Here is a 24,276-nt window from a genome sequence, read left to right as displayed (position 1 = left end):
AGAGAATTAACTACAATGGAAATCCGGGGTACTACTACAAACAATACGAACTCAAGGGAGAAATCAAAGCGAGTGAAGGGAGTGATTTGGACAACGAATCACCCTAAGGTTGTCATTAGGTCCTGAATTTTGGATGAAATGCGAGATGGTAGTTGGGCCAAGAGAATCCTAAATTAGCTCAACCCGATGGTCACGGCAATTGAACCGTAATCACATACAAGTATTGGGTCAGAATCGCTTCCGCCCAAATCCTCGTATGATTGCATTACACTCGGGAAATCTCTAATCGGGGATCGATACTCAAACTAGGTCCAACCCATAATTCTTTGGAGGGGTACAAAAATACCCGATGGTCACGGTGTATTTGTACATGGATCCCTTCAAGCCAAGTGTGTCTAGTTACAGGGCGATGGTCACGCAATCAAGTACAACCTAGAAGTTGAAATAAAGAGTTCTCATGCAAATCAACACATCAAAGTACACAAGACTTGAACCACAAACTACAAGATTCCATAAAAAGAAATACAACATCCAACAATACATCAATAAAGATGATCATCCAAATTACAAACAATCAACCCTAGAGTTCATCATATCCAAATCACAAATAAGTTAGTGCCTCATGAAAGAGGACCACTCATACAAATCCAAGGAACAAATAAAGAAGAAAAGAAGTAAAAACTACTCCATCTAGCTTTAGATCCCCTTAGATGGTGAAGATCTTGAAGATTTGAAGAGATCTCCTCCCAAATGATGCCTTGGATGCCTAGGATCTTCACCCAATCTTCTCCTCCAAAGCTTGCCTCCCTCTTGGTGATGTCTTGCATAGTAGATCGCCCGGGCGGGAAGAGTGGTGCGGTGGCCTAAGAGGCCCAGAGAAAACGCACACCAAAAAGCTCTCCAAAAAAACCTCCTCCTTTGCCCTAAAAAGTTCGGTTTCAATATATATCGCGTCGGGTCCATGCGGGTCTCCATGCGGGCGCATGGAGCCCGTGAAAGCTCACTGCCAGATGCCCAGAAAAAATATGCCGGTGCTACGTACTGATGCTAAGCTACGGTGATTATGCTTTGCAGATCGCAGGGGTTGTGAAATTCCAGCAAACCTCACGGGCACCAATGCGGGCGCATGGAGCCCGTGAAGCTCATAGCCAAATGCCGCAGCATGAATAGTGATCAGCTACAGTAACGCTACAATGCCGGGACCCTAAAAATGCCGTTTTTCGATGTCGAATTCATCCAATTTGCATTTTTTAGCTACATTCGGCACATTTATGATCTGCAACACCAAAAGAACAAATTTATACTCAAACGGGCATCAATTCATCAAGATATACACAAATAATACAAGATCAATACAGTATAAAAATACATACATTTAGGCGTTTATCAAACATCCCCACACCTAAGCGTTTGCTTGTCCCCAAGCAAACACACATGAAAAGAATAGGGGCAAGAAGATAAAGCGGCTAAATATACAACCTCAAGCTCAAGTAGTGAAGAACCCCCACGAGCACGAGATGAAATGAAATCAAGAAAATGAGTTGCACAATAACCAACTCAGTAGAGATAGTCATGAGTCCTCTAAAGTGCTTTCCTCGTGAGTGTGTGTAAATACTTAATCCCTCGCTCTCCCTATCCACACCTCATTCAATGACTACCGGTGTTAGAAATGTTAAAAGGCGCCCTCAATAGCGAGTTAAGAGTCCTTCGGGTCCCACGATCAACACTTTAATTTCTAAGTGAATGCATGAAAGAGTTCAAGAGAAAAAACATTTTTTTATCCCTTTTTTTTTCATTCATTTTTTTTTCCGTTTTTTTGAGTCCGCCTAACGTAGACTGCACAAAATATCTTATAATCATTCAGAAGGATGCACATGCTTGATTAGGCACAAGAGCCACCCAACCTACTTGATTCAGGTCTACATAGAAGCATTCATGCTAAATTAGCGGAGGAATCTTGACATAGACTTTTTCTTACATGTCTCCGGAGCACTTTCATGCAAAACTTCACTTAGGGATAAAGTAAAATGAACAAAAGAACCAAAAGCTCTTAAAAGACCATTGAGGGATGAATTTACCACTCTAACACTTTAAATCAAAGTAGTGGGATTAGTCTGGGGCAAACAAGGTAGAAATCTTGTGTCAAAAGCTGTGAAGAAAACACTAGAAAGAAAACATGACTTCCTTATAGCACAAATAACACTACAACTCATTACTATCATTCATTCAAGCCGGGGAGGTTCTTAACAATAAATCATAGCTATCACCGGGTGAAGTAAGCATGCAAATAGCCCATCCCCACACCTAGAATTGTACATTGCCCTCAATGTACACTAATCAACAGAACATGGTGTAAAAATCGGAATAATTAAATTAAGCATGAAAGGGAAGGGTAAAGAGCGCCCCATTTTGGTTGATGAAGATTGTGCAATACATGCATGAGCAGGGGGTTGGTTCAATTCAATTCTTAAAGGGGTGGTGAGAATGAAGCTCATGTCACGATAATCCTGCAAATGTCAAAAAAAAAGTATAGTTCATCTCACCAATGAATATGTAGGGAGAACACACAAACAAAAAAACTCTAAAAAAACTATGAAAACAATGTCCATGCAAGTCATTTGTTCAATCAATGTCATGATGTTTAAATCTCTCTAGCGCAAGTGTTTCTGGGGGGGTTTCAAGGATGCTACAAGTGTCAAACAAATTCAAGGTAAGCAAACATTCAAAAAGTTCTTGTAGCATATCTGAAATTTGGCAAGAATTTCCCCAGATTTTTGAAGCCCAAAAAAATTTACAAACCATGGATAAAAAAATTTAAATAAATTAAGGATCAAACAACCATACAACATTCCTCATGGTTTAAAGTAAGATATGCATGCACAATCAAGAAGAAGAGGCAAGGTTGCTCCAAAACAAAAAAACTAGGGCTTCAAAAGCTTGAATCGATGAAGATCGGTGAAATAGATGGTAAAAACTTCAATTAATCCACAAGATCTAAGTTGGAAGAGGTAGGAGAGGAGTGAAGAGGAAGAAAAAAATGAAGAAAAAAATGGTGAAAAGAATGAAAGAAAACGGATGAAAAAAACGAGTGAGAACAAGGGAGAAAAGGTGGCTACTTAAGGCTGGAAATTTCAGCCCGCAAAGCCATACTGAGGCTCCATGCGGACGCATGGAGCCCGTGAGGATTTCTGTCCTTCTCTAGCCCATGAGGCTGTAAGCCTCACGGGATGCCTCACGGGTGCATGGCACCCGTGAGGCCCCTGGGGAGCAGAAAAATGGTCCATACGGGCCGTATACAGCCCGTATGGACTTGGAAAAATAAAATTTTGGCATGGCTCCCATGTAACTTAGAACAAAACTAGTTTACAACATCTATAACATGAAAACATGCATTGAAACACAACCAAACAATGCCAAAGCACTAGATAAGATTCACAAATATAAGACAAGCATGGATCATTCAACAAACAATAATACAAACACAACACAAACACAAGCTTTATGAATAAACTCAACAAACATGTAAAATACGAAAAATGAAACATGAATACTTTGAAACTTGGGTTGCCTCCCAAGAAGCGCTTGTTTTACGTCATTAGCTCGACGTACCTCTTTCTTACCTTAGGGAGGCTTGAAGACGGTATGTTCATCCCGGCTAGAATTGGCATAAGAACTACCGAAAAAAATGAAACGTACCTTCGGGATGGTGTCAAGTTGAAAGCCAAGCATAAGTTACCTTTTTGGCCTCCATGGAAAAAAAGCTTGGGCGGGGAGTTGTGCAATTTAAACTTGGGCGGCTCCTTAGATGGCTTAAGCATCCTCCCACTTCTTACGTGGTCCCGGCAAGAATTCCTTTGAGTAGCCCACCACAAAGTTGCTTGGGCCTCCATGGAAAAAGGTTCGGTCGAGAATTATTCAAAGTTGGTATGGGTGGGTCCTTGGACGGTTTCAACCTCCTACCCAAATTTTCTTCCTCGACCAAAGTCAAATTGCCTTGAACTACCCACAAGTGTTGTTTGGGCCTCCAAGGGAACAAGTTTGGTTGAGAACTTGTCAAGCTTTGCATAGGTGGATTAATTAGAGGCTTCAACATCTTATCCATAATTTTTCTCTCAACCCTGTTGTGATGAACTTCAATGGCCCACAAAGTTTGCTTCGGCCGCCAAGGAAAAATCTTTGGTTGGGAATTGTCCAAGCCCGGCATTGGTGGGTTCAATGATGATCTTAGCTTAGTACCCACATCTTCGAATACAATTCCCATAATTTTATTTTTGCACTTGACTAAAATTGATGGATGGATGGAAAAATCTTTGTTGAGGCAAGTAGCATCGTCAAATGTGGTCGATGGAGTTTCTTCTACTTCCTCACATGTGTTCCTTAGCCATGATGCCATCCTCCCCCTTTTCTTCTTCAATTTCCCATTGAGGTGGAACTTCTACTATTTGCTCAAAAGGTATTGATGCTACATCACTTGCTTCTTCAACCTCCAACACCTCAATATCGGTTTCCACCTCAATTTCACTGTTTTTTTCTCTTCATTCATTGTACCATTTTCAGATAGGGGCATCTATAGTTCGTGGTAACTTTCGGTCGATATGTTAGAAGACTCAGCAATCATGTTCATCATACTTTGAAAAGATGGTCGGGCATTAAAAGGTGCGATATCCATGGCTTTAAATTCGACATCGGTTTGCATCATGAATCTTGCGAACACATCTTGCGTATTGAATCCCCATTCATTAAGTGGCTTAGTATGAGCAGTTGGAGGATGATAATGCCACAAATCTTGAGGAGAGGGTTCTTGTAACAATCCCTGGTGAGGGTACTCCCATTGTTGAGTATGATCATGTGCCGAAAAAGTGCGGGTGTCCTCCCAATATGGATTATAAACATCGATGTACTTGATTGCTATGGCTTGCTCTCTTGGCATCCAATTCTTCCATTTGCTTTTCAAGTGCATACATTTTAGCGACCAATAATCTTTCTTGAAAATCCATGGCGGATCGCTTGGTGTGCTCTCATGGCACTAATTCTTCCATCTCATTTTTCAAGCGCATACATTTTGGCCGCTAATAATTTTTTTCTTGAAGTCCATGGCCACGTGTAATAAAAAAAGAATAAAAACTAACAATAGTAAGCTATCAAAGAAAAAGATAAAAAGAAACAAAAATAAATATTTACAAAGATAGATATTTACAACAACAAAGATAAATGACTAGAGCAATAGACTACAGGTTTTCCTAGTAATCCTTGTGTCCCCGGCAACGACGCCAAAAAACGTGGTGAGCGATCCGCAAGTGCACGGAGTCGTCAAGTAATACCTCTCGTGCGAGCACGAGAGGGTCATATTCCCTGGGCCCAAGGAGCTACTATTACTTCCCTTTCGTCTATTTCCTAGCCTAACACTCCGAAAGATGAATAGTAATTATAAAAAGAGAAAGAATTAACTACAATGGAAATCCGGGGTACTACTACACACAATACTGAACTCAAGGGAAAATCAAAGCGAGTGAAGGGAGTGATTTGGACAACGAATCCCCCTAGGGTTGTCATTAGGTCCTGAATTTAGGATGAAATCGCGAGATGGTAGTTGGGCCAAGAGAATCCTAAATTAGCTCAACCCGATGGTCACGGCAATTGAACCCTAATCCCATACAAGTATTGGGTCGAGAATCGCTTCCGCCCAAATCCTCGTATGATTGCATTACACTCGGGAAATCTCTAATCGAGAGTCGATACTCAAACTAAGTCCAACCCTAATTCTTTGGAGGGGTACAAAATACCCGAGGGTCACGGTGTATTTGTACATGGATCCCTTCAAGCCAAGTGTGTCTAGTACAAGAGGCGATGGTCACGCAACCAAGTACAACCTAGAAGTTGAAATCTGAGTTCTCATGCAAATCAACACATCAAAGTACACAAGACTTGAACCACAAACTACAAGATTCCATAAAAGAAATACAACATCCAACAATACATCAATAAAGATGATCATCCAAATTACAAACAATCAACCCTAGAGTTCATCATATCCAAATCACAAATAAGTTAGTGCCTCATGAAAGAGGACCACTAATACAAATCCAAGGAACAAATAAAGAAGAAAAGAAGTAAGAACTACTCCCTCTAGCTTTAAATCCCCTTAGATGGTGAAGATCTTGAAGATTTGAAGAGATCTCCCCTCAAATGATGCCTTGGGTGCCTAGGATCTTCACCCAATCTTCTCCTCCAAAGCTTGCCTCCCTCTTGGCGATGTCTTGCGTAGTAGATCGCCGGTGGGAAGAGTGGTGCGGCGGCCTAAGAGGCCCAAGAGAAAACTGCACACCAAAAGCTCTCCAAAAACCTCCTCTTTTGCCCTAAAAGTTCAGCCCGAAATATATAGCGTCAGGTCCATGCAGGCTCCATGCGGGCGCATGGAGCCCGTGAAGCTCACTGCCGTTTCGCCCAGAAAATATGCTGGTGCTACAGTACTAAGCTACAGTACTTATACTACAGTGTTTATGCTGCAGTAACCGAGGGTTGTGAAATTCCAGCAAACCTCACGGGCACCCATGCGGGTGCATGGAGCCAGTGAAGCTCACAGCCAAATGCCCGCAGCATGAATAGTGATCAGCTACATTAACGCTACAGTGCTGGGACCCCAATAATGCCGTTTTCGATGTTGAATTCATCCAATTTGCATTTTTGAGCTACATTCGGCACATTTATGATCTGCAACACCAAAAGAACAAATTTATACTCAAACGGGCATCAATTCATCAAGATATACACAAATAATACAAGATCAATACGTATAAAATACGTACATTTAGGCATTTATCACCTTCTACTTCGAAATCTGCTCGATTAGGCTGTTCTTGTACAGGTTCTTTCCCTTTCCTTCGAAGTGTACGTTCAAGCTCAGCGTCTCCTTCAATCAATATTGATGGATTCCCTCGGGTCATAACCTGGAGCTGCACCAAAAGTAAAGAAAAAGAAAATCAGAATGATGATAGAATAAGAAGATATGAAATAGAATGTGTAGTGAAATAGCTAAGAAAACAAAGTGCAAAGTATCTCTAAACGCCTAACTCCCAGGCAACGGCGCCAAAAACTTGACAAGATCCCTTTACTTATATCCCGCAAGTGCACGGGTTTGTCGAAGTAATAATCCCTGGTGAGCGGGGTCGAATCCACAGGGAATAGGGAGTAAAGAAACTTAATTCGATTCTTAGCTATGTGAAGTATCAATAATGATGAGTGGGGTAATGATTCAATTCTCAGAAATTAAAAGCAACAAGTAAGAGAGCAAAAGTAAGGAGGAGGCAAGGTAATCGATAAAGATGGGGTACTTGGATGATGCTTCACCTAGGATAATCGCTTCAAGTGCAAGAACTCTCTATTATGCTTCCTAATCAATGCAATGGTGCGTCATGGAAATCCTTACATACATAGTCCCAAATCTAAGGTCAACTATGCCTAATTCTATACATGTCCCGGAGGAGAAATCGAACAATCTCAACACCTCGCACTCACATAGAGTTGCAATGAGCTCTAGGGATTCCAAGTGATAAATCTCTTCCTAGATTTAGACCTAACCCTTTGGTCCAATCGGAAGGTCCCTAGCCACAATTAAGCCCTAGATACTAAGATCACCTCAACGCTTCACTCCATTGCACGCGCAACTAGGCCCCAGTGGAGGTTCATCCCTTAGACCATTCACTCAATTATGGCCGCAAAGAACTCGATGAACGGAGGTAGAATCTATCACGTCGGAGGGGAAATGGGACGCTCCTGTACCTCTCGACTCACCATCTCAACCCTCTCCAACCTAGCTTTGTCTAACGCTCGTGGTGTGTCACTCACTCACAAGGTTACCAACAAGAACTCTCAACCATAGTGTCACTCTAGGGAAAATGTTCATACAATCAAGAATTCAAGGTTGGAACTCACAATAAGCATCAATTTATTGAAAGTATAATAAAGAAGTTCAATGAAACGAATACATCCTAGGGTTCATAATCACCCAAGTACCCACTAGGGGTTTAGCTCTCCATGGAGCTAAGTACAATCAAAGAAATCGAATGTAAAAGCAATGAATCCATAAAGACACCCCCTCGATGGTCGTATTGATGGTCTTGTGGAAAGTCCTCTACTCGTCATCCAAGGATTCCTTAGTCCGGTATAGGATACGCCTCAATTTAAGCTCCCCTACCAACCTTCTTCCTAATGGAATCACGATGTCGGAGCCGTAGAACCTCTCCAAAACCTTGGCCAATACCCCTCGAAACCCCAGTCGAAGCCCTCTCACAAGTAGGGAAAAAGATGGAGAAAAGAATACCAAAATCGGGGCTGAATCGGCTTTAAATAGGGCTGAAATCGGGCAACTCCACGGGTGTGGACGGTATATGCGCCCGTGCAGAATTTCCACACGGGCATGGATAATTTCCATACCCCCGTGTGGATTCTCTGTTTCTCTGATTTCTCGGCCGGCTGTGAGCAGTGCTGCTACAGTAATTGCTATAGTGTTGTTACAATACTCTGCTACAGTCTTCGGCCTGAATAACTTCCCAATTCCATACTTTCATCGGGGTAACGCAAACGGGCACAAGTTCACGTCGTGAATCACTTGCTTCTTCAATGATATATATGTTGGTGGGGTTCTTGCTCTTGTATGCATAAGACGGAATGCTCGAGTATGCCTGCCTTTGTGCCCCTCCAAATGGATATACTCACTCGAATGCGAGGAGGTTGGCACACACTCTAGCATCTCACACCTGTCCTATGTCTTCGCGTTTGAACCTTAGCAAGATCTCCTCCAAAATAGGTGCATTATGATCCACATTGGTCCATTTCCTTCATACTCGGCCTCACAACCCTACCTGCATAAAAGTAACATAAAAACACACATATTAATTTAAAAAACTGAGAAAAGTAATGCTCAACATAAGGAATAAATGCTTCGCATTCATATCGCACAAGCACTTATCAAGGGGGCATTTGTTTATATATAAATAATATAACATATGTCCTAGAAATTCCACACGACTGAGTGGAAATTCATAAAGACTACGCGGGTGGGTGAAAAATCCACATGGGTGCATGGGGCACGTGAAAGGCCCTGTTTTAGGCTATAAATAAGCCATTTAACCTATTCTTTGGGAACTTTTTGTGGGGCTTTTGTGAGTGCTCTAAGGGCAAGGTAGCTAGGATTTTAGAGGAGGTCTTTGGCGATATTGGGGGTCGTTCATCACCAACTTTGATTGATCTTCTCTACATCATAACATCGAGGGGTCCTTCGGCAACCTAGCTTTGTAAAAGGATTCTTTAAGACGTTGAGTGACCCATCAAGGCCATCATCACAAATTCTAGCGGGGTTTTTCTCTATATTTGTCATTGTTATTCATTGTATTCATAATTGTTTATAACTTGCACCATGGAGGGCTAAACCCTAGTAGGTATTTGGGTATGTACACCCTAGTATCTTTTCTTTTTTATTGATTTACTTTATGTTTCTATTAAATCCGAGTTGATTTGAGTTTTAATCTTGTGTTCCCATTGCTTGCATGTGTTATTGATCCTTGTGGTTGATTGTATATGCATGATTTGTTACTTTAATGTTAGAAGTCTCAATTAGAGTTAGAACGCCAAGGTTAAAGAGGGTTGAGAAGGTGAGTCATGAAATAGTAGAGTGTCCCTTTTCCCCTCCGATCAGTGCTATCTATCTCCATATTCCATAGACTCTGTACAACTATATTTGGTGTGAGGCATAAGATTGAGAGATTTCTCTACTGGGACCATGTAGGGGGTTAGGGGTCCTTCGCTGGGAAATAGAGTTGGATCTATCTTTAGGAATCAGTTTCACTCTTAGGTAACCTTAGAGCTTATTGCGGTCATATGGGGTGTGAGGTGTTGAGATTAAGCGATTTCTCAACGTGGACCTTGTAGGAGACTAGTACCGGTAGCGTCGAGGCAAGGGCCTGTTGTTCTTGGATTACCTCGACACATTAGACTCGATTTAGAAACATTTAGTGAATCTTGAGCTTGATGTAAGATCCTAGGTGGAGCAACGCCCGGGTACCTCATCTTTATTTGTTGATATCTCCTTTACTTTCTTTCATACCCGCTTGCTTGCTTATTAATTTTCTTGCAATTAGATTATTTCATCACACCCATTGATTTTGACTAGATAACTAAGAATTGGTTACTACTAATACTTACTTTCCCTATGAATTCGACTACCCACTAATCGGGATAATTATTACTTCGACACCCGTGCACTTGCGGTTCAAATGTAATTCGGATATGTGTCAAGTTTTTGGCACTATTGTCAGGGAACGGGATATTAGGAACACTAGAACATGGTTACTTTAGTCATTCACATTTTTATTTGTTTTCCTACTTCATATCTCCCTCTTTTGATGTTCTCATTGTTTCTTTTCATTGATTTCAGCTACAGGTTATGACTCGAGGAAACTCTTTGACATTGGTTGAAGTGGATTCGGAAATTGAGTGAAGACTTCATAGAAGGGGAAAGGAACTCCTGCAATAACAGAATTTTTGAATTGAAATAGAGATTGAAGAATCTAAAAATATGGCCGAACAAGAGAGGCAACAAAGAACACATTCAAATTTTACTAGGCCTACAATTCATGGGACACAATCGAGCATTGTTAGGCCACTGGTAGCAACCCAGAATTTTGAGTTAAAGCTGGTTTTATTCAGATGGTTCAACAGTCTGCAAAATTCAATGGGTTAGCCGAAGAAGACCCAAGAAATCATATTAAGAATTTTCTTGAAGTGTTCGACACGTTGAAGATCAATGGAATTTCGGATGATGCAATTCGCTTGAGAGATTTTCCATTCTCATTGTAGGGTAGAGCAAAACAATGGCTCCATTCATTGCCAAGAGCTTCCATCATAACATGGAACGAAATGGTTGAGGCTTTCCTTTCAAGATATTTTCCTCCGGGAAAATCGGCAAAGCTTCGTAATAAGATATCTTCATTTATTCAGATGGAGCTTGAATCATTATTTGAGACTTGGGAATGATTCAAATACCTTTTACAGAAATGTCCACAACATGGATTCCCTGAATGGATGGTCATTCACACATTCTACAATGGGTTGAACTCAAGCACCAAACAACTTCTTGATGCTGCAGCGAGAGGAACATTGGGAAACAAGACCCCTAAAGAGGCCCAATAACTGATTGAAGAGATGGGTTTGAATAGCTACCAATGGAATGCAAGAGAAAAGAAGAAAGTGGCAAGACTCCATGAGATTGACGCGGTTACATCCTTAGCAGCCCAAATAGAAAAATTGAGCCAGAAATTGGATACTTTGACGTCATCAAAGATAGTTGCACTCACAAGTTGTGATGGTTGTGGGGGTGCGCATATGTAATCCGATTGTCCTATCTCGATTACTACTTCAGCGCCAATTGAACAAGTAGATTTTGTGGGTATTTTGGGAAGAGGACAAGGTAATCCTTATAGTAACATGTACAACCAAGGGTGGAGAAACCACCGAAATCTCTCATGGGGCAATCAAGGGTAACAAAAGGCTGCTGCCTCACCTTGATTTCAGAAAACACCTTCGATCCTTGAGAGAGTTCTAGAATTAGAGAGGGCTTTGTTAAAGTTTATTCAATCAACCGACACAAGGTTCCAAAACATAGAGGCAACACTCCGTAATCACACCGCTTCCTTGCATAATTTGGAGAATCAAGTGGGACAAATATCGAAGTCATTGGCGGAAAGCCCTCTAGGAAACTTGCCAAGTAACACCGAGACTAACCCAAGAGGGCAAGTGAAGGCGATCACTTTTAGGAGTGGTCGAGAGCTCCAAGAAAAGCTCACAGCTGAGAAAAATTATGAAATTCTTCAAGCTAGAACTTCCACTGGGAAGACTATTGAAATTTCTCAGGAAAAGCTGAACAATAAGGTACAAGATAAGGAGAAGAGGCCAGCTGTGTCATCCCCTTCATATACTCCAAGAATTCCTTAACCAGTACATTTGAAGAAAGACCAAGTTGATGAGCAAAATAAGAAATTTTAGGATCTATTCAAACAGTTACACATCAACATTCCATTTGTAGAGGTGTTGTCCCAAATGCCTCGATATGTAAAGTTCTTGAAGGACCTCTTGACCAACAAGAGGAAGATGGAAGAGAGTGTAGCTGTGGTCATGAAAGGTAGTTGTTCGGCAATGCTTAGGAAAAATTTGCCAAACAAAATGAAAGATCCTAGAAGCTTCATCATATCATGTGCAATCGGAGGTTTGGAGGAAGACAAAGCTTTGGCCGTTTCGGAAGGTAGTATTAATGTCATGTTGTACACATTATTTCAGATATTGGGGTTGGGAGAGCCAAGACCTACCCGCATGACCTTGCAGCTGGCTGATCATTCTGTTCATCATCCTAGAGGTATAATTGAAGATGTTTTAGTGAAGGTTGACAAGTATAATTTTCCTGCAAATTTTGTTGTGCTAGATGTTGATGAAGATGCGGAGGTTCCATTAATTATGGGAAGACCTTTCTTATGAACCTCTAGGGCACTCATTGACATGGATGGAGGTGAGATGACATTGTGAATTGAAGAAGAAAAGATCACATACCACCTCGCCGAAGCAATGAAGTTTTGCATCCGGATCCATATGAGGAGTGGCCGGACATGGAGGAGGAGAAATTGAACAATTGTGTGGAACAAGTCCTCAATGTGCAACCTCAAGGAGGATTCCTGAAATATATTTTTGCCTGAGTTAAGAAGTCAAGACACCACCATCGAAAGCACTCTAGCAAAATAGGAGACAAGCACATAGAGGAAGAGCGTGACACTACCTCCTTCGGTGACATATTTAAAAATTTCTCCTTGAGCATGTAGAATTTCTGTCCATTATATGTGCAGGTTGCTAAGAAGGAGGTTTTTCATCTTTATGAGCCACCATGACATAAGGACATGTACGTCAAGTTAACTGATGTTAAACAAGCAATTCTTGGGAGGCAACCTAAGTTTTTAGTTAGTTTTAGAATTATAATTTAAATTCTGCAGTAATAAATTCATGTGTGTGTGTCTTGATTAATTTTTGTTGATCATTGGTGTTTTCATGGAATTTTTCAGAAATTTGAATTGATTTTCATGTGTATAACATGGTTTAGGGTGAATTCAATGTTTAATGTTGAAAAATTGGTGTTAATTTGGAGTTAGACACCTTGTGTGGACTATCTACAAAAATTTTGCAGTCCACACGGCCACATAGAACTTCCACGCGAACATGTATAGTACCCATGCAGGGGTATGGAAGTTCCACACCCGCATGTGCCTATAAGAAATTGAAGAGTTACTATTCATGTTCATCTTCTTCAAAGAGTCTCTTCATCTCCCAACCCTTCACTCCTATTAAACTCAAGTTTTGATTGATAAAACCAATTTTCCTCAACTCCTTGGAGGTTTAGACATGATTTGCCATTTACACCGATTTTTCTACTCCGATTTGTTTCGGTAAGCCCTCACTTCCCTCCACACCTTCCATGTCTTAATTACCATTTTCATGGAGTTTTCATGGTGTTTTCGTGCAAATATTCTTAGGGAATCATGCTAGACACCTCTTAATTGTGCAAAGCATGAATTTTGGAAGGCGTAGGGGCCTGATTCCGGCCAAAAAGCCACAGTCAAGCGCCCACGCGGGCGCGTGGCTCACCTTGGCCAAACGCCCAGCCCAACCACATGTGCGCGTGGCTGGGCACGCAGGCGCATGGTTGCGCTTGCGCGCGCTCGCCTCAGTGATTCACCCGCATGGCTGGGTACAAGCAGGTGCGCCAGCCGTGCCTGGGCACACTGCCCAGGCCACGCGACCGCGTGGCCTTGGACTGTACCCAGCCACGTGCCCGCGTGGGCTCGGATAAAGGGCAAATTGCCCTATTTCTCCCCTAGCTCGCTGCCCTCGGACATGTGGTGACCAGTTTACATCATATTCATGTAGAACTTATAATTTTCAATGTTGTCTTCCCAAATATGGCATTACGGACCAACAAATTGGCTCAGAAGCATTCTCGCTATGGTAAGGAGCCGACCCCACCACCGGAAGTTGAGTTTCCAAATATTATTCATCAGTAGAGGCTCGAGCGTCTCCATAACCTTAAGATTTAATAGTCGTGCTTTATTTATTGGGACACACTATAGGGCATTGGTCTTGCTGAGGAGGTTAGATATCTTATTAGAGTGGGGGTTGGGACCGACTATTCTCCATTTAGTAGCCCGTCCCCGAGACATCACCTTGGAAGTTCTTGCCTCATTTTCCTTCCACCGCACCATGGCTAACACTAACTTTGACATGGAGGATACCATTTATTTCCAAGCCTTCGGTTAGCCACATGGGACGTCTCTGACCAAGTTCTTAATGTTGCTTGGATTGTATGATCAAGATTATGCTTACACCATCGAGTACACGCAGCTACTTACCAAGTACCCACATGATCTCACTCCGCGCCAAGTTTTTCATGATCTATGCTGTGGCCACTAGTATGGCCCAGGCCAGTCGAAGGCTTCTCTATAGTCAAGATCTACACACAGGTATATTCATGCTATTCTCAGCCGGTACATGACAGGTTATGGAGATGGTATGGGCTTACTTCGCAGGACCGATCTTTTGTGTCTCCACTCCATGGCACAGGAAGTGGCCCTCCATTTGGGATATGTTGTCGCCGACTACCTTCACCACCAGAGTGAGTATTTATGGATAGAACCATTGTTTGCGGGACCCAAAATCACTCGTCTATTGTTCAAGATGGGTTTCATCCGTTCGGTCAGAGGCTATGAGAGGATTAGTACCCCCACACCATTGGATTTAGTCACTCTCTATTTGATGGGCATTGTGAGACGTACAGTCTCCTGGGGATATGCATTAGTTGAGTCATCGTCTGAGAATGATGAGGAGCCTTTTGAGGCTACAGAGCTACCACTTGTAACTGAGCCCATGATCACCGATGCAGTATCGGTAGAATTAGCCAATCTTGAGTAATCTTCCACTCGAGTTCATGAGCATCTGGCTTGACTCAAGGCTACCGTAGCTACCATCATTGAGAACTAGGCATGGATTCTGGAGTGACTTGATTGTATTCAGCAGACCCTTGATGAGGAGGTTTCATCTGTTTTCGCACAAGCACCCGGGCCAGTACAAGCACCAGCTACAAATACCGACGCTTGAGGCATCACACTCATGAGACTTTTATATCATCATCTTTATGTTTTTATTTCTTTTGTTCATATTTTGTGGACTTTTGTACTCAAAAGGCTACGCCTTCTGAGAGTTATCTTCATGTTTTTATTTTGTGTTGCGTGTATGTGCTTTATTATTTTATGTTTATGAACTCGTATCTTCTTTTCTATTTTGTTGAGGTTCACTGGACCCCTTGTATTCTATGCAGATGGCCTTGAGAGTGATGTTGATGATTTTTAGTTATAGACACGATCATGCGACATGGTTACATGGTTGTGTAAGCTTCACAACCCATACAACACGCTCATGAGTTTGACTTCACTAAACGTTTAATGAGGAGTTCAGGGGAGTATTGTTGTAATTGCATTCCCACACACATTTTGCTTCCATTGATACTATCTTTGTTATGCTTACATGCAGACATTGAGCGCAATGTACATCTTAAGTGTGGGGGATGGTTTACCTTATACATAACTTTTACTTGTGTTTTCCTGAGCATGCTCTTGTTGCCAATGAAGTTTCACTTTAGAGTTAAGAGTTTAATTATTAGATTTTGGAAGTTGTACACACTAGGTTTTATCATGCTGTAGTTTCATCCAATTTCATTGAATATTATTGTTCGATTGCTCTTTATGCACTTTTCTCACTCATTAGACATATGAAAACTCTAGTTCATTATTTTTGGGAATTTAGTGTGCTAGTTTTATTCTTAAAAAAACATCAGAAAAAAAATTAGAAAAATTGAAAAAAATTGGAAATTGTTTGTTGTTTGTACATAGTGGGTGGAAAGAGCTACCACCCATGATGTATGTAGCTGCTCTCATAAATCAGATACTTGTTATGCCCTAATAAGAGAAAGAGCTATCTTATGAAATGTGTGAAAGCTACCACCCTTGGTAGAAACAGCTACCACCTCGAAAGTGTGAAAGCCACTAGGGAGGCATCTTGGAAAAGGGCTACCTTAGAGGTTTTGTGAAGATACTACCTATTCTTTTTTATTTTAAAATAAGTCCCGTGTTAATAAGAACTTGGTAGTGGGCATAGTGTTGACATGATTTATGTTTTTTTCACATGCACACACGCATTCGGACTTCATCACTTTCATTTTTGATTGGTTTGTTTGCTAGAGCATTGATTGTTTTGTCTAGTGTTTTATTTCTCTATAACTTTAGAATTTTATTCTGGTATTCTCTTGGTGAACCTAAGGCCAATCACTTCTCTTTCCTTTATATGAGTTTAATGTTTAACTTTGCTTTAGGACAAGCAAAGGCTTAAGTATCGGGGAGTTTGATAAGTGCTTGAGTAGACATATTTTTATATATGTTTTACATGGATTGAGCATCATTATTACCATGGTTTACATCTCATATTATGTATTTGGTGTTCTATTGTGCAATTAGTTTGTGATTGCCTTGAAGAGCCAAAAGGAAGCAAAGATATGCTATAAAGACACTATGTTGGGAGTTCTTCTTCCATTCAAGGACCAAGACATGAGAGGAGTTCATGAATGTGGAGATGTGTGCCAACTTCCAAGGAAATTCAAGCCAATTTACTAGTTGGAAGGGCACAAAGGCAGTTTCATCTTCATATTCCTTCTCTTTGTGAAGATTGCAAGACCTTTCAAAGATGCGTCAATGAAGAAAAAAGTCTTATTGCCTACAACATTGACGTGTGTGATAAGTGCTTGTGTGTTAAGAATGTGAAGTGTTCTTTCCTTATAATGAGCATTACTTTGATCAGGTTTAAGAGCTAATACATGTGTATTTGTGTTCTTTTGCGCAGGTAGGGTTGTGAAGCTATGTTTTAAGAAAAGAAGCCAAAAGTAGATCATAAATGCATTATTTAATGAAATCTTGGAAGGAACAAACGCGAAGACATAAGTTGGACTAAAAGATACGTGAATGTGTGCCAATCTCCATGTATTTAAGCAATTACAATGATTTGAAGTGGCACAAGGGCAGTTACATTTGCGTATCCCGACTTGTGCATTGATAGCAAGATCTTCACCAGTCAACTTGTTTATTGAAGAAGCAATGCGATCTACGGCATAAATGTGTGCCCGTATATGTTGCCTAGATGAAAAGTGGATTCGGGAGTGTTTTCGGCGGAGTACTATAGCAAATCATTGTAGTAATTTACTATAGCAATTACTGTTTATAGCCTGCAGAAAATCAGAAATTCAAAGAATCCACACGAGCGTGTGGAAATTCGAAACGCCCGCGTGGAAATTCCACAGGGCGTGTGGAACATCCACAGGGCCATGTGGATGCCCGATTCCAGCCTTTTAAAAGCTGTGATTCAGGCCCGATTTCCCTATCTTTTCCCGTATCTTTTCTTCTACCTTTCCCCATCTTTGGAGGCGCCCACGGCTGGGGTTTGGATAGGCTTTGCCAAGGCTTTGGAGAGGTTTGACTGCCATCGGCATCGCGTTTCCTTTGGAAGAGAGCTATTGGGGGAGCTTTCGTGGGCACCGATCTGGCGAGGTGTGCCTTAGGTTTGACGAGGGGACCTTTGAAGAAGACCGGCCGATCCACAAGACCTTCGACATGAACACAAGGGGGTTTTCATTCATGGATTGCATCTCTTTGCTTTTGATTTCATTATCTATTGTATTTTGCTCCATGGAGTGCTAAACCCCTAGTGGGTACTTGGATATTTGTGAACCCTAGAATGTATTCGTTTCATTGAACCTTTTTATTATGCTTTCAATTAATTTATGTTTTAATTGAGTTCCAATCTTGTATGCTTGATTGAGTGAATAATCCCTTAGAGTGACGCTAGGGTTGAGAGTTAGACAAACCTAGATTAGAGATTGTTGAGAGGGTGAGTCGAGAGGTAGCGGAGCATCCCCTTTCCCCTCCGGTGTGATTTATTCTACCTCCATTTCCTCGAGCTCTTTGCGGTCATAGTAGAGTGAATATGCTAAGGGATGACCTTTCACTGGGGCTTAGTTGTGGAGGCAACGAAGTGAAGCATTGAAGGGATTTTAGGACATAGGGCTTAATTGTGGCTAAGGACCTTTCACGTAGACCAAACTGTCAAGTCTACATCTAGGAAGAGGATTTATCACTTGGAATCCCTAGAACTCATTGCGATTCTATACGAGTGCGAGGTTGATAGATTTTTCAATTTCTCCTACGGGAATTGTATAGAGTTTAGGCATGGTTGACCTTAGATTTGGGACCATGTATTAAAGGATCTCCACGACTCATTAATGTATTAGTGAGAAAGCATAATAGAGGGTTTTGCACTTGAAACGATTATCTTAGGCAGAATAATATCCGGGTACCCCATTTATCATCAATTACCTCCCCTATCTTTTACTTGGGCCTCCTTTATCATTTCTTATTTTCATTTGCATTGAGTTTGTTTTCACATCACTATCAACATATTTTCATTCTAGTTAAAAATCAATCTTGGTGGCTCTAAGCACTATTCCCTGTGGATTCGACTACCCTCTCACCTGGGTATTATTACTTCGACACCCCTGCACTTGCGGTTTACACGCATATTCGGTCATGTCAAGTTTTTGCCGCCGTTTGCACTTTACTAATTTAGCTATTTATCATTCATTCTATTTCACACTTTCTTATTCTTCCATCATTCTCAATTGTCTTCTTTTGTCATGACTTGCTTTTTTTCTTGGAAGGAGTTTAAAAGATGATTGATCCTCTCATTGCTTTGTATTCTCGAGTTGAAGCTCTGAGTGAACAAGTTGATGGAATTATTGCTTCACAACACCAGAGCAGTCCTTGTTTCAACACAAATCCTCCAATTGAAAAGGGCTAACCAAACTTCTTGTGGAATAGTGATGGACAATATTGGAAAGCACCTCAAGAGGAATGTTGAAAGGGTGAGATACTCGGAGAGGATGAACTTCAATTGCAAAAAGTAGGAGGGATACTTTTATTGAAGTAACCGATGTCCGTGTCCAAAATATTGAGACCATAATAAGATGTCATGAAGCCTCCTTTAAAAACCTTGAGCATCAATTAGGAGGGATACTTGACACACTCTCCAAGGATCAACAAGTATTTGAGTAAGCAATTCAAGTTCCTTATAGAAATGATATGGTAGTGAACGACAATGAAGAAGTTGGGCAAATTGAGTACATTGGTGCAGAAAATGAAAAGGAAGAAGCTGAATACCATTTTGAGATTTTGGAGTGTGTGAATGAAGATTTTACTTGTGAGCGAGAAAATTTACAAGAGGAATTGCTAGTGTATGCCCCTTTCAAGATAAAAATACACAAGAAGAAGTAAATCCTAAGGTAATGTAATAAGCACCTCTCTTTGGGATTGATCAATTCACAAATTGCAAGAAAGAGATTTTGGATTTGGAAGAAGACGTGGGTAGGAGATTGAAGCCACCCAATGGCCCACCTATGCTAAGTTTGGAAAATTCCCAACCTAAATTGTTTCCTTGGAGGCCAAAGGTAAGATGGTTGGACTCTCCAACAAATATTCCACCCCGGCAAGTAGATTTTTTTTTTTTTAAAGAAAGTAGCTATGCAATGTCTAGTCGGGAGGAATACACTCTTTTCAAGCCTCCATAAGGTAAGGTAGAGGTACGTCAAGCTAAGTGACGTAAAACAAGCACTTCTTGGGAGGTAACCCAAGTTTTTAATGTTTTTTTAATTTTTAATTAGTATTTGCATGAATAAGGCCTTGAGTGTTTATGACTTGATTCGTAGATGCTTTTAATGTGATTTTCTTGTGGACATTGTGGTGTTATGATGTGCCTAATCGTGTGTGGCAAGAATCTTGGTCGTTCGAGCGTGTTTTTCGTGTTTTCTCTGGTTAAAATTACATTGTTAGGTAGGCTCTAAGTGTATATTTGTGTTTAGGAATTTTTTGTAGAGCCTGCAAAGTTTTCTAAGTGTCCAGAGAAAACAAACGCCCGTGTGGAATTTTCGCACGGGCTTGCGTTTTCGTTCAAAGCTCATCTAGAGATGGCACAGGGGCGTGGACTCGCCCTTGTGAGTGACCTAGTGGTGGTCCATGCCCGTGCAGAATTTCTGCATGGGCGTGTGTTTCTCTGCAAAGAATTTCTCCTCCATCCCGAGAAGACACAGGGGCGTGCGTCTGCCCCTGTGAATTGCTCAGTAAGGATCTAAGCCCGCGTGAAATTATCGCACGGGCATGTGAAACACTTAGAGAATTTTCTCGATTGGACAGAGAAGTCATAGGGCATGCGTCTGCCGCTGTGGGTCTCTCCTGGGGAGTTACACGGGCGTGGGTAATTTCCACACGCCCATGTGGATGCACAAAAACTCAAGGGCTACCGGTTTTCTTTGAAATCTTTTCGGTTTTCTTCATTGTTACACTCCTAATCACTCAGAGAACACCCTTGCACTCTCCTGACCTCTCACTGTCATTTTAAAGGGTTGTTACTTGAGTTTTCCAGCCGTTTTCTAGTCTCTCATTCTCATTTTGTCGGTAAGCTTCTCTTTCTCTTTTCTTCGCCCAATCTTCATTTATTTTGCAGCACCAGCGTCATTTTCACCAGCAGTGGCAACAGATGCACCAGCAATTGACACTTACACTTGAGGTGTATTTACCTTCTCTGTTCTTATTTTTTACATTTTATTTTTATATTTTATTTTGGACTTGTATGCTCTGAAAGTATCTTTCCTCTGTGTTTATCTTTTAGTTTTGTCTCGAGTTGTATTTCATTGCTCTATTTTTTTTATATACTCGAGTTATTTTTGTTTATTGAGCTTCACTGAACCTCCTTGTGTATGTGTACAGATGGTCTTGTTAGTATGGAAATTGAGGATTAGTCATAGACACGATCAATGTGTTTTACACTTGGCCGTGTGTGCTTCACAACCCGTTGGAATTTAACTCCCAAGGATTTAGCTCCATCAAATGCACCACTAAATTGAATTACTTTTATTGTGCTTGCATGTGTACATTGAGGGCAATGTACATCTTAAGTATGGGGGTGTTCACATTACACATGTCCTTTACACAAGTTTTGATTGACATACATGCTCACATAGCCAATGGAGGTTCACCTTAGTTGCAATGATTGTATTCTTAAGCTTATTAAAAGTTTTAACATTGAATGTTTTCATGCTCTAGTTCTTGCTTGAATTTCTAGGAATTTTTGCCCGATTGACATTTGTTACATTGCTCCCTCATTAAACTATTTTGGAAACTCAAGTTTGATGTTAAAGGAACTAGTTATAGATGTTTCTTTTGTTAATTGTTTAAAAAAAATTGGAAAATGAAAAGAAAGAACAAAAATAGTTTTATTGTTTAATTGTACTTGTTGGGTGGAAAGAGCTACCACCTATGAAGTATGGAGCAACTCTCACAAGTCGGATACTAGTTATGACCTAATTAGAGAAAGAGCTATCTCATAGGATGAGTGAAAGCTACCACTCCGGTAGAAAGAGCTACCACCTCGAAAGTGTAAAAGCCACTTTAGCGGCCGCTTTGGAAAGGGCTACCTTAGAGGATGTGTGAAGCTACTACCATCTTTGAAATTTTTGTTACTTTTTGTAGACAAATAAGTCCCTTATACTTAGAACTTTGAGGGGTATACCTTGTGTTGACTTGAGTGAGTTCACACAGTTACACGATTTCGGGTTTGTTGTCCTTTTTGATTCAAGTTTTTAGCTAGAGCATTGATTTTTTGTATTTAGTGTTGAAATTTCCCTTACTTGTAGAATGCTCTCTTTGTATACTTTTGTGAACCTAACGCCAAGCACTTGCAATATTTCCTTCGTCTATGCTTTAATGTTTTAATTTTTGCTTGAGGACAAGAAAAAGCTTAAGTGTGGGGGAGTTATCGCCCCCGTGGAATTTCCACAGGGCCATGTGGATACCTGATTCCAGCACTTTAAAAGCCGCGATTTGGCACCAATTTCTCTATCTTTTCCCCTATCTTTTCCCCTATATTTTCTTCCACCTTTCCCCATCTTTGGACGCGCCAGCGGCACGGTTTGGAGATGTTTTGGCAAGGCTTTGGAGAGGTTTGACGGCCTTCGGCACCGCATTTCCTTCGGAAGAGAGCTATTGGGGGAGCTTTCGTCGGCACTGATCCGGTGAGGTGAGCCCTAGGTTTGACGAGGGGAATTTTGAATAATACACGGCCGATCCACAAGACCTTCGACAGGAACACAAGGGGGTTTTCATTCATGGATTGCATCTCTTTGCTTTTGATTTCATTATCTATTATATTTTGCTCCATAGAGAGCTAAACCCCAAGTGTGTACTTTGATATTTGTTAACCCTAGGATGTATTCGTTTCATTGAACCTTTTTATTATGCTTTCAATTAATTGATGTTTTAATTGAGTTCCAATCTTGTTTGCTTGATTGAGTGAATACTACCCTAGAGTGAAGTGTTGAAATGATTTTCGCACCTAGGGCTTAATTGTGGCTAGGGACCTTTCACCTGGACCAATGGGTCAGGTCTATAACTAGGAAGAGGATTTATCACTTGGAATCCCTAGAACTCATTGCGATTCTATACATGTATAGAGTTAGGCATGGTTGACCTTAGATTTGGTACCATGTATTAAAGGATCTCCATGACTCATTAATGCATTAGTTAGAAAGCATAATAGAGGGTTTTGCACTTGAAACGATTGTCCTAGGCATAACAATATCCGAGTACCCCATTTATCATCGATTGCCTCCCCTATCTTTTACTTGCTCCACCTTTATCTTTTCTTATTTTCATTTGCATTAAGTTTTTTTTCACATCACTATCAACATATTTTCATTCTACTTAAATAGCAATCTTGGTGGCTTTAAGCACTATTCCCTGTGGATTCCACTACCCTCTCACCTGGGTATTATTACTTCGACACCCTTGCACTTGCGGTTTACAAGCATATTAGGTCGTGTCAGTGTGCCCAGCCATGTGACCTCAAGAGAAGAGTGTTTGGACCGCGTTTGTGAAAAGTAATGTAGAAAAACAATGTAGCATTTTACTGTTGTAGCATTGAAGAAGTACTGTAGAAAAATTACCGTTCATGCGCCCCATGTTGAAATTCCACGCGACCAAGTGGAAATTCATGAAAACTATGCGGGCTCGTTAAAAATCCACATGGGTGTGTTGGGGCACAACATGTGCCGTTTTGGGTTATAAATAGGACGTTTGCCCTATTCTTTAGGGAGTTTTTGTGGGGCTTTTTCTGAGTGCTCTAAGTGCAAGATGGCCAGGGTTTTAGAGGAGGCCTTTGGCGATATTGTAGGCCATTCATCACCAACTTTGATCGATCTTCTCTCTATCATAGCATCAAGGGGTCCTTCGATAACCTATCTTCAGTGGAGGATTCTTCAAGATGTTGATCGACCCATCAAGGCCATCATCATGAATTCAAGGGATTTTCCTCTATGGTTTCATTGTTATTCATTGTATTCATCATTGTTTTGTAACTTTGCCCCATGGAGGGTGATAAGTGGTTGTGTGTTAAGAATGCGAAGCGTTCTTTCCTTACAATTTGTATTACTTTTATCAGGTCTAAGTGCTAATATATGTGTATTTGTGTCTTTTTGCGCAGGTAGGGTTGTGAAGCTATATTTTAAGAAAATAAGCCAAAAGTAGATCGTGAATGCACTATTTGATGAAATCTTGGAAGGAACAAACGCCAAGACACAAGTTGGGTTCAAAGATACGTGAATGTGTGCCAACCTCCATGTATTCAAACAATTACAATGATTTGGAGGGGCACAAGGGCAGTAACATTTGCGTATCCTGACAAGTTCCCCTTCCGTATATCCCGCAAGTGCACGGGTTTGTCGAAGTAATAATCCCGGATGAGCGGGTATCGAATCCATATGGAGTAGGGAGTAAAAACACTTAATCCGCTTCTTAGCTATGTGAAAGATCAATAGTGATAAGTGTGACAGTGATTCAATTTTCAAAGTAAAAGCAACAAGTAAGAGAGCACGAGTAAAGGAGGAGGTAAGGCAATCGATAAAGATGGGGTACTTGGATAATGCTCCGCTTAGGATAATTATTTCAAGCGCAAGAACCCTCTATTATGCTTCCTAATCAATGCAATGGTGAGTCATTGAAATCCTTAAATACATAGTCCCAAATCTAAGGTCAACTATGC

At 41.0% G+C, this 24,276-nt stretch overlaps 1 protein-coding gene and 1 non-coding gene across 2 annotated transcripts; one reads left to right on the top strand and one right to left on the bottom strand.

The window, feature by feature from the left end:
* Nucleotides 1-10,962: 10,962 nt before the first annotated feature.
* Nucleotides 10,963-11,069, bottom strand: LOC120272835. The gene has a single exon (XR_005540370.1). It is a non-coding gene; the product is annotated as a small nucleolar RNA R71 (small nucleolar RNA).
* Nucleotides 11,070-12,093: 1,024 nt separating this feature from the next.
* On the top strand, nt 12,094-12,525 carry LOC120271600. Its single transcript, XM_039278279.1, has one exon. The coding sequence runs from the start codon at nt 12,094-12,096 to the stop codon at nt 12,523-12,525; it is 432 nt and encodes a 143-aa protein (XP_039134213.1).
* Nucleotides 12,526-24,276: the final 11,751 nt, after the last annotated feature.

This window comes from Dioscorea cayenensis, chromosome 11, assembly GCF_009730915.1.
Source record: "Dioscorea cayenensis subsp. rotundata cultivar TDr96_F1 chromosome 11, TDr96_F1_v2_PseudoChromosome.rev07_lg8_w22 25.fasta, whole genome shotgun sequence".
Taxonomy (NCBI): Eukaryota; Viridiplantae; Streptophyta; class Magnoliopsida; order Dioscoreales; family Dioscoreaceae; genus Dioscorea; species Dioscorea cayenensis.
This window is presented reverse-complemented; position numbering and strand designations above follow the sequence as displayed.

Bases quoted from the DNA above. Each gene is read 5' to 3' on its own strand.
- LOC120271600 (XM_039278279.1), top strand. From the start codon at position 12,094: ATGCCTCGATATGTAAAGTTCTTGAAGGACCTCTTGACCAACAAGAGG.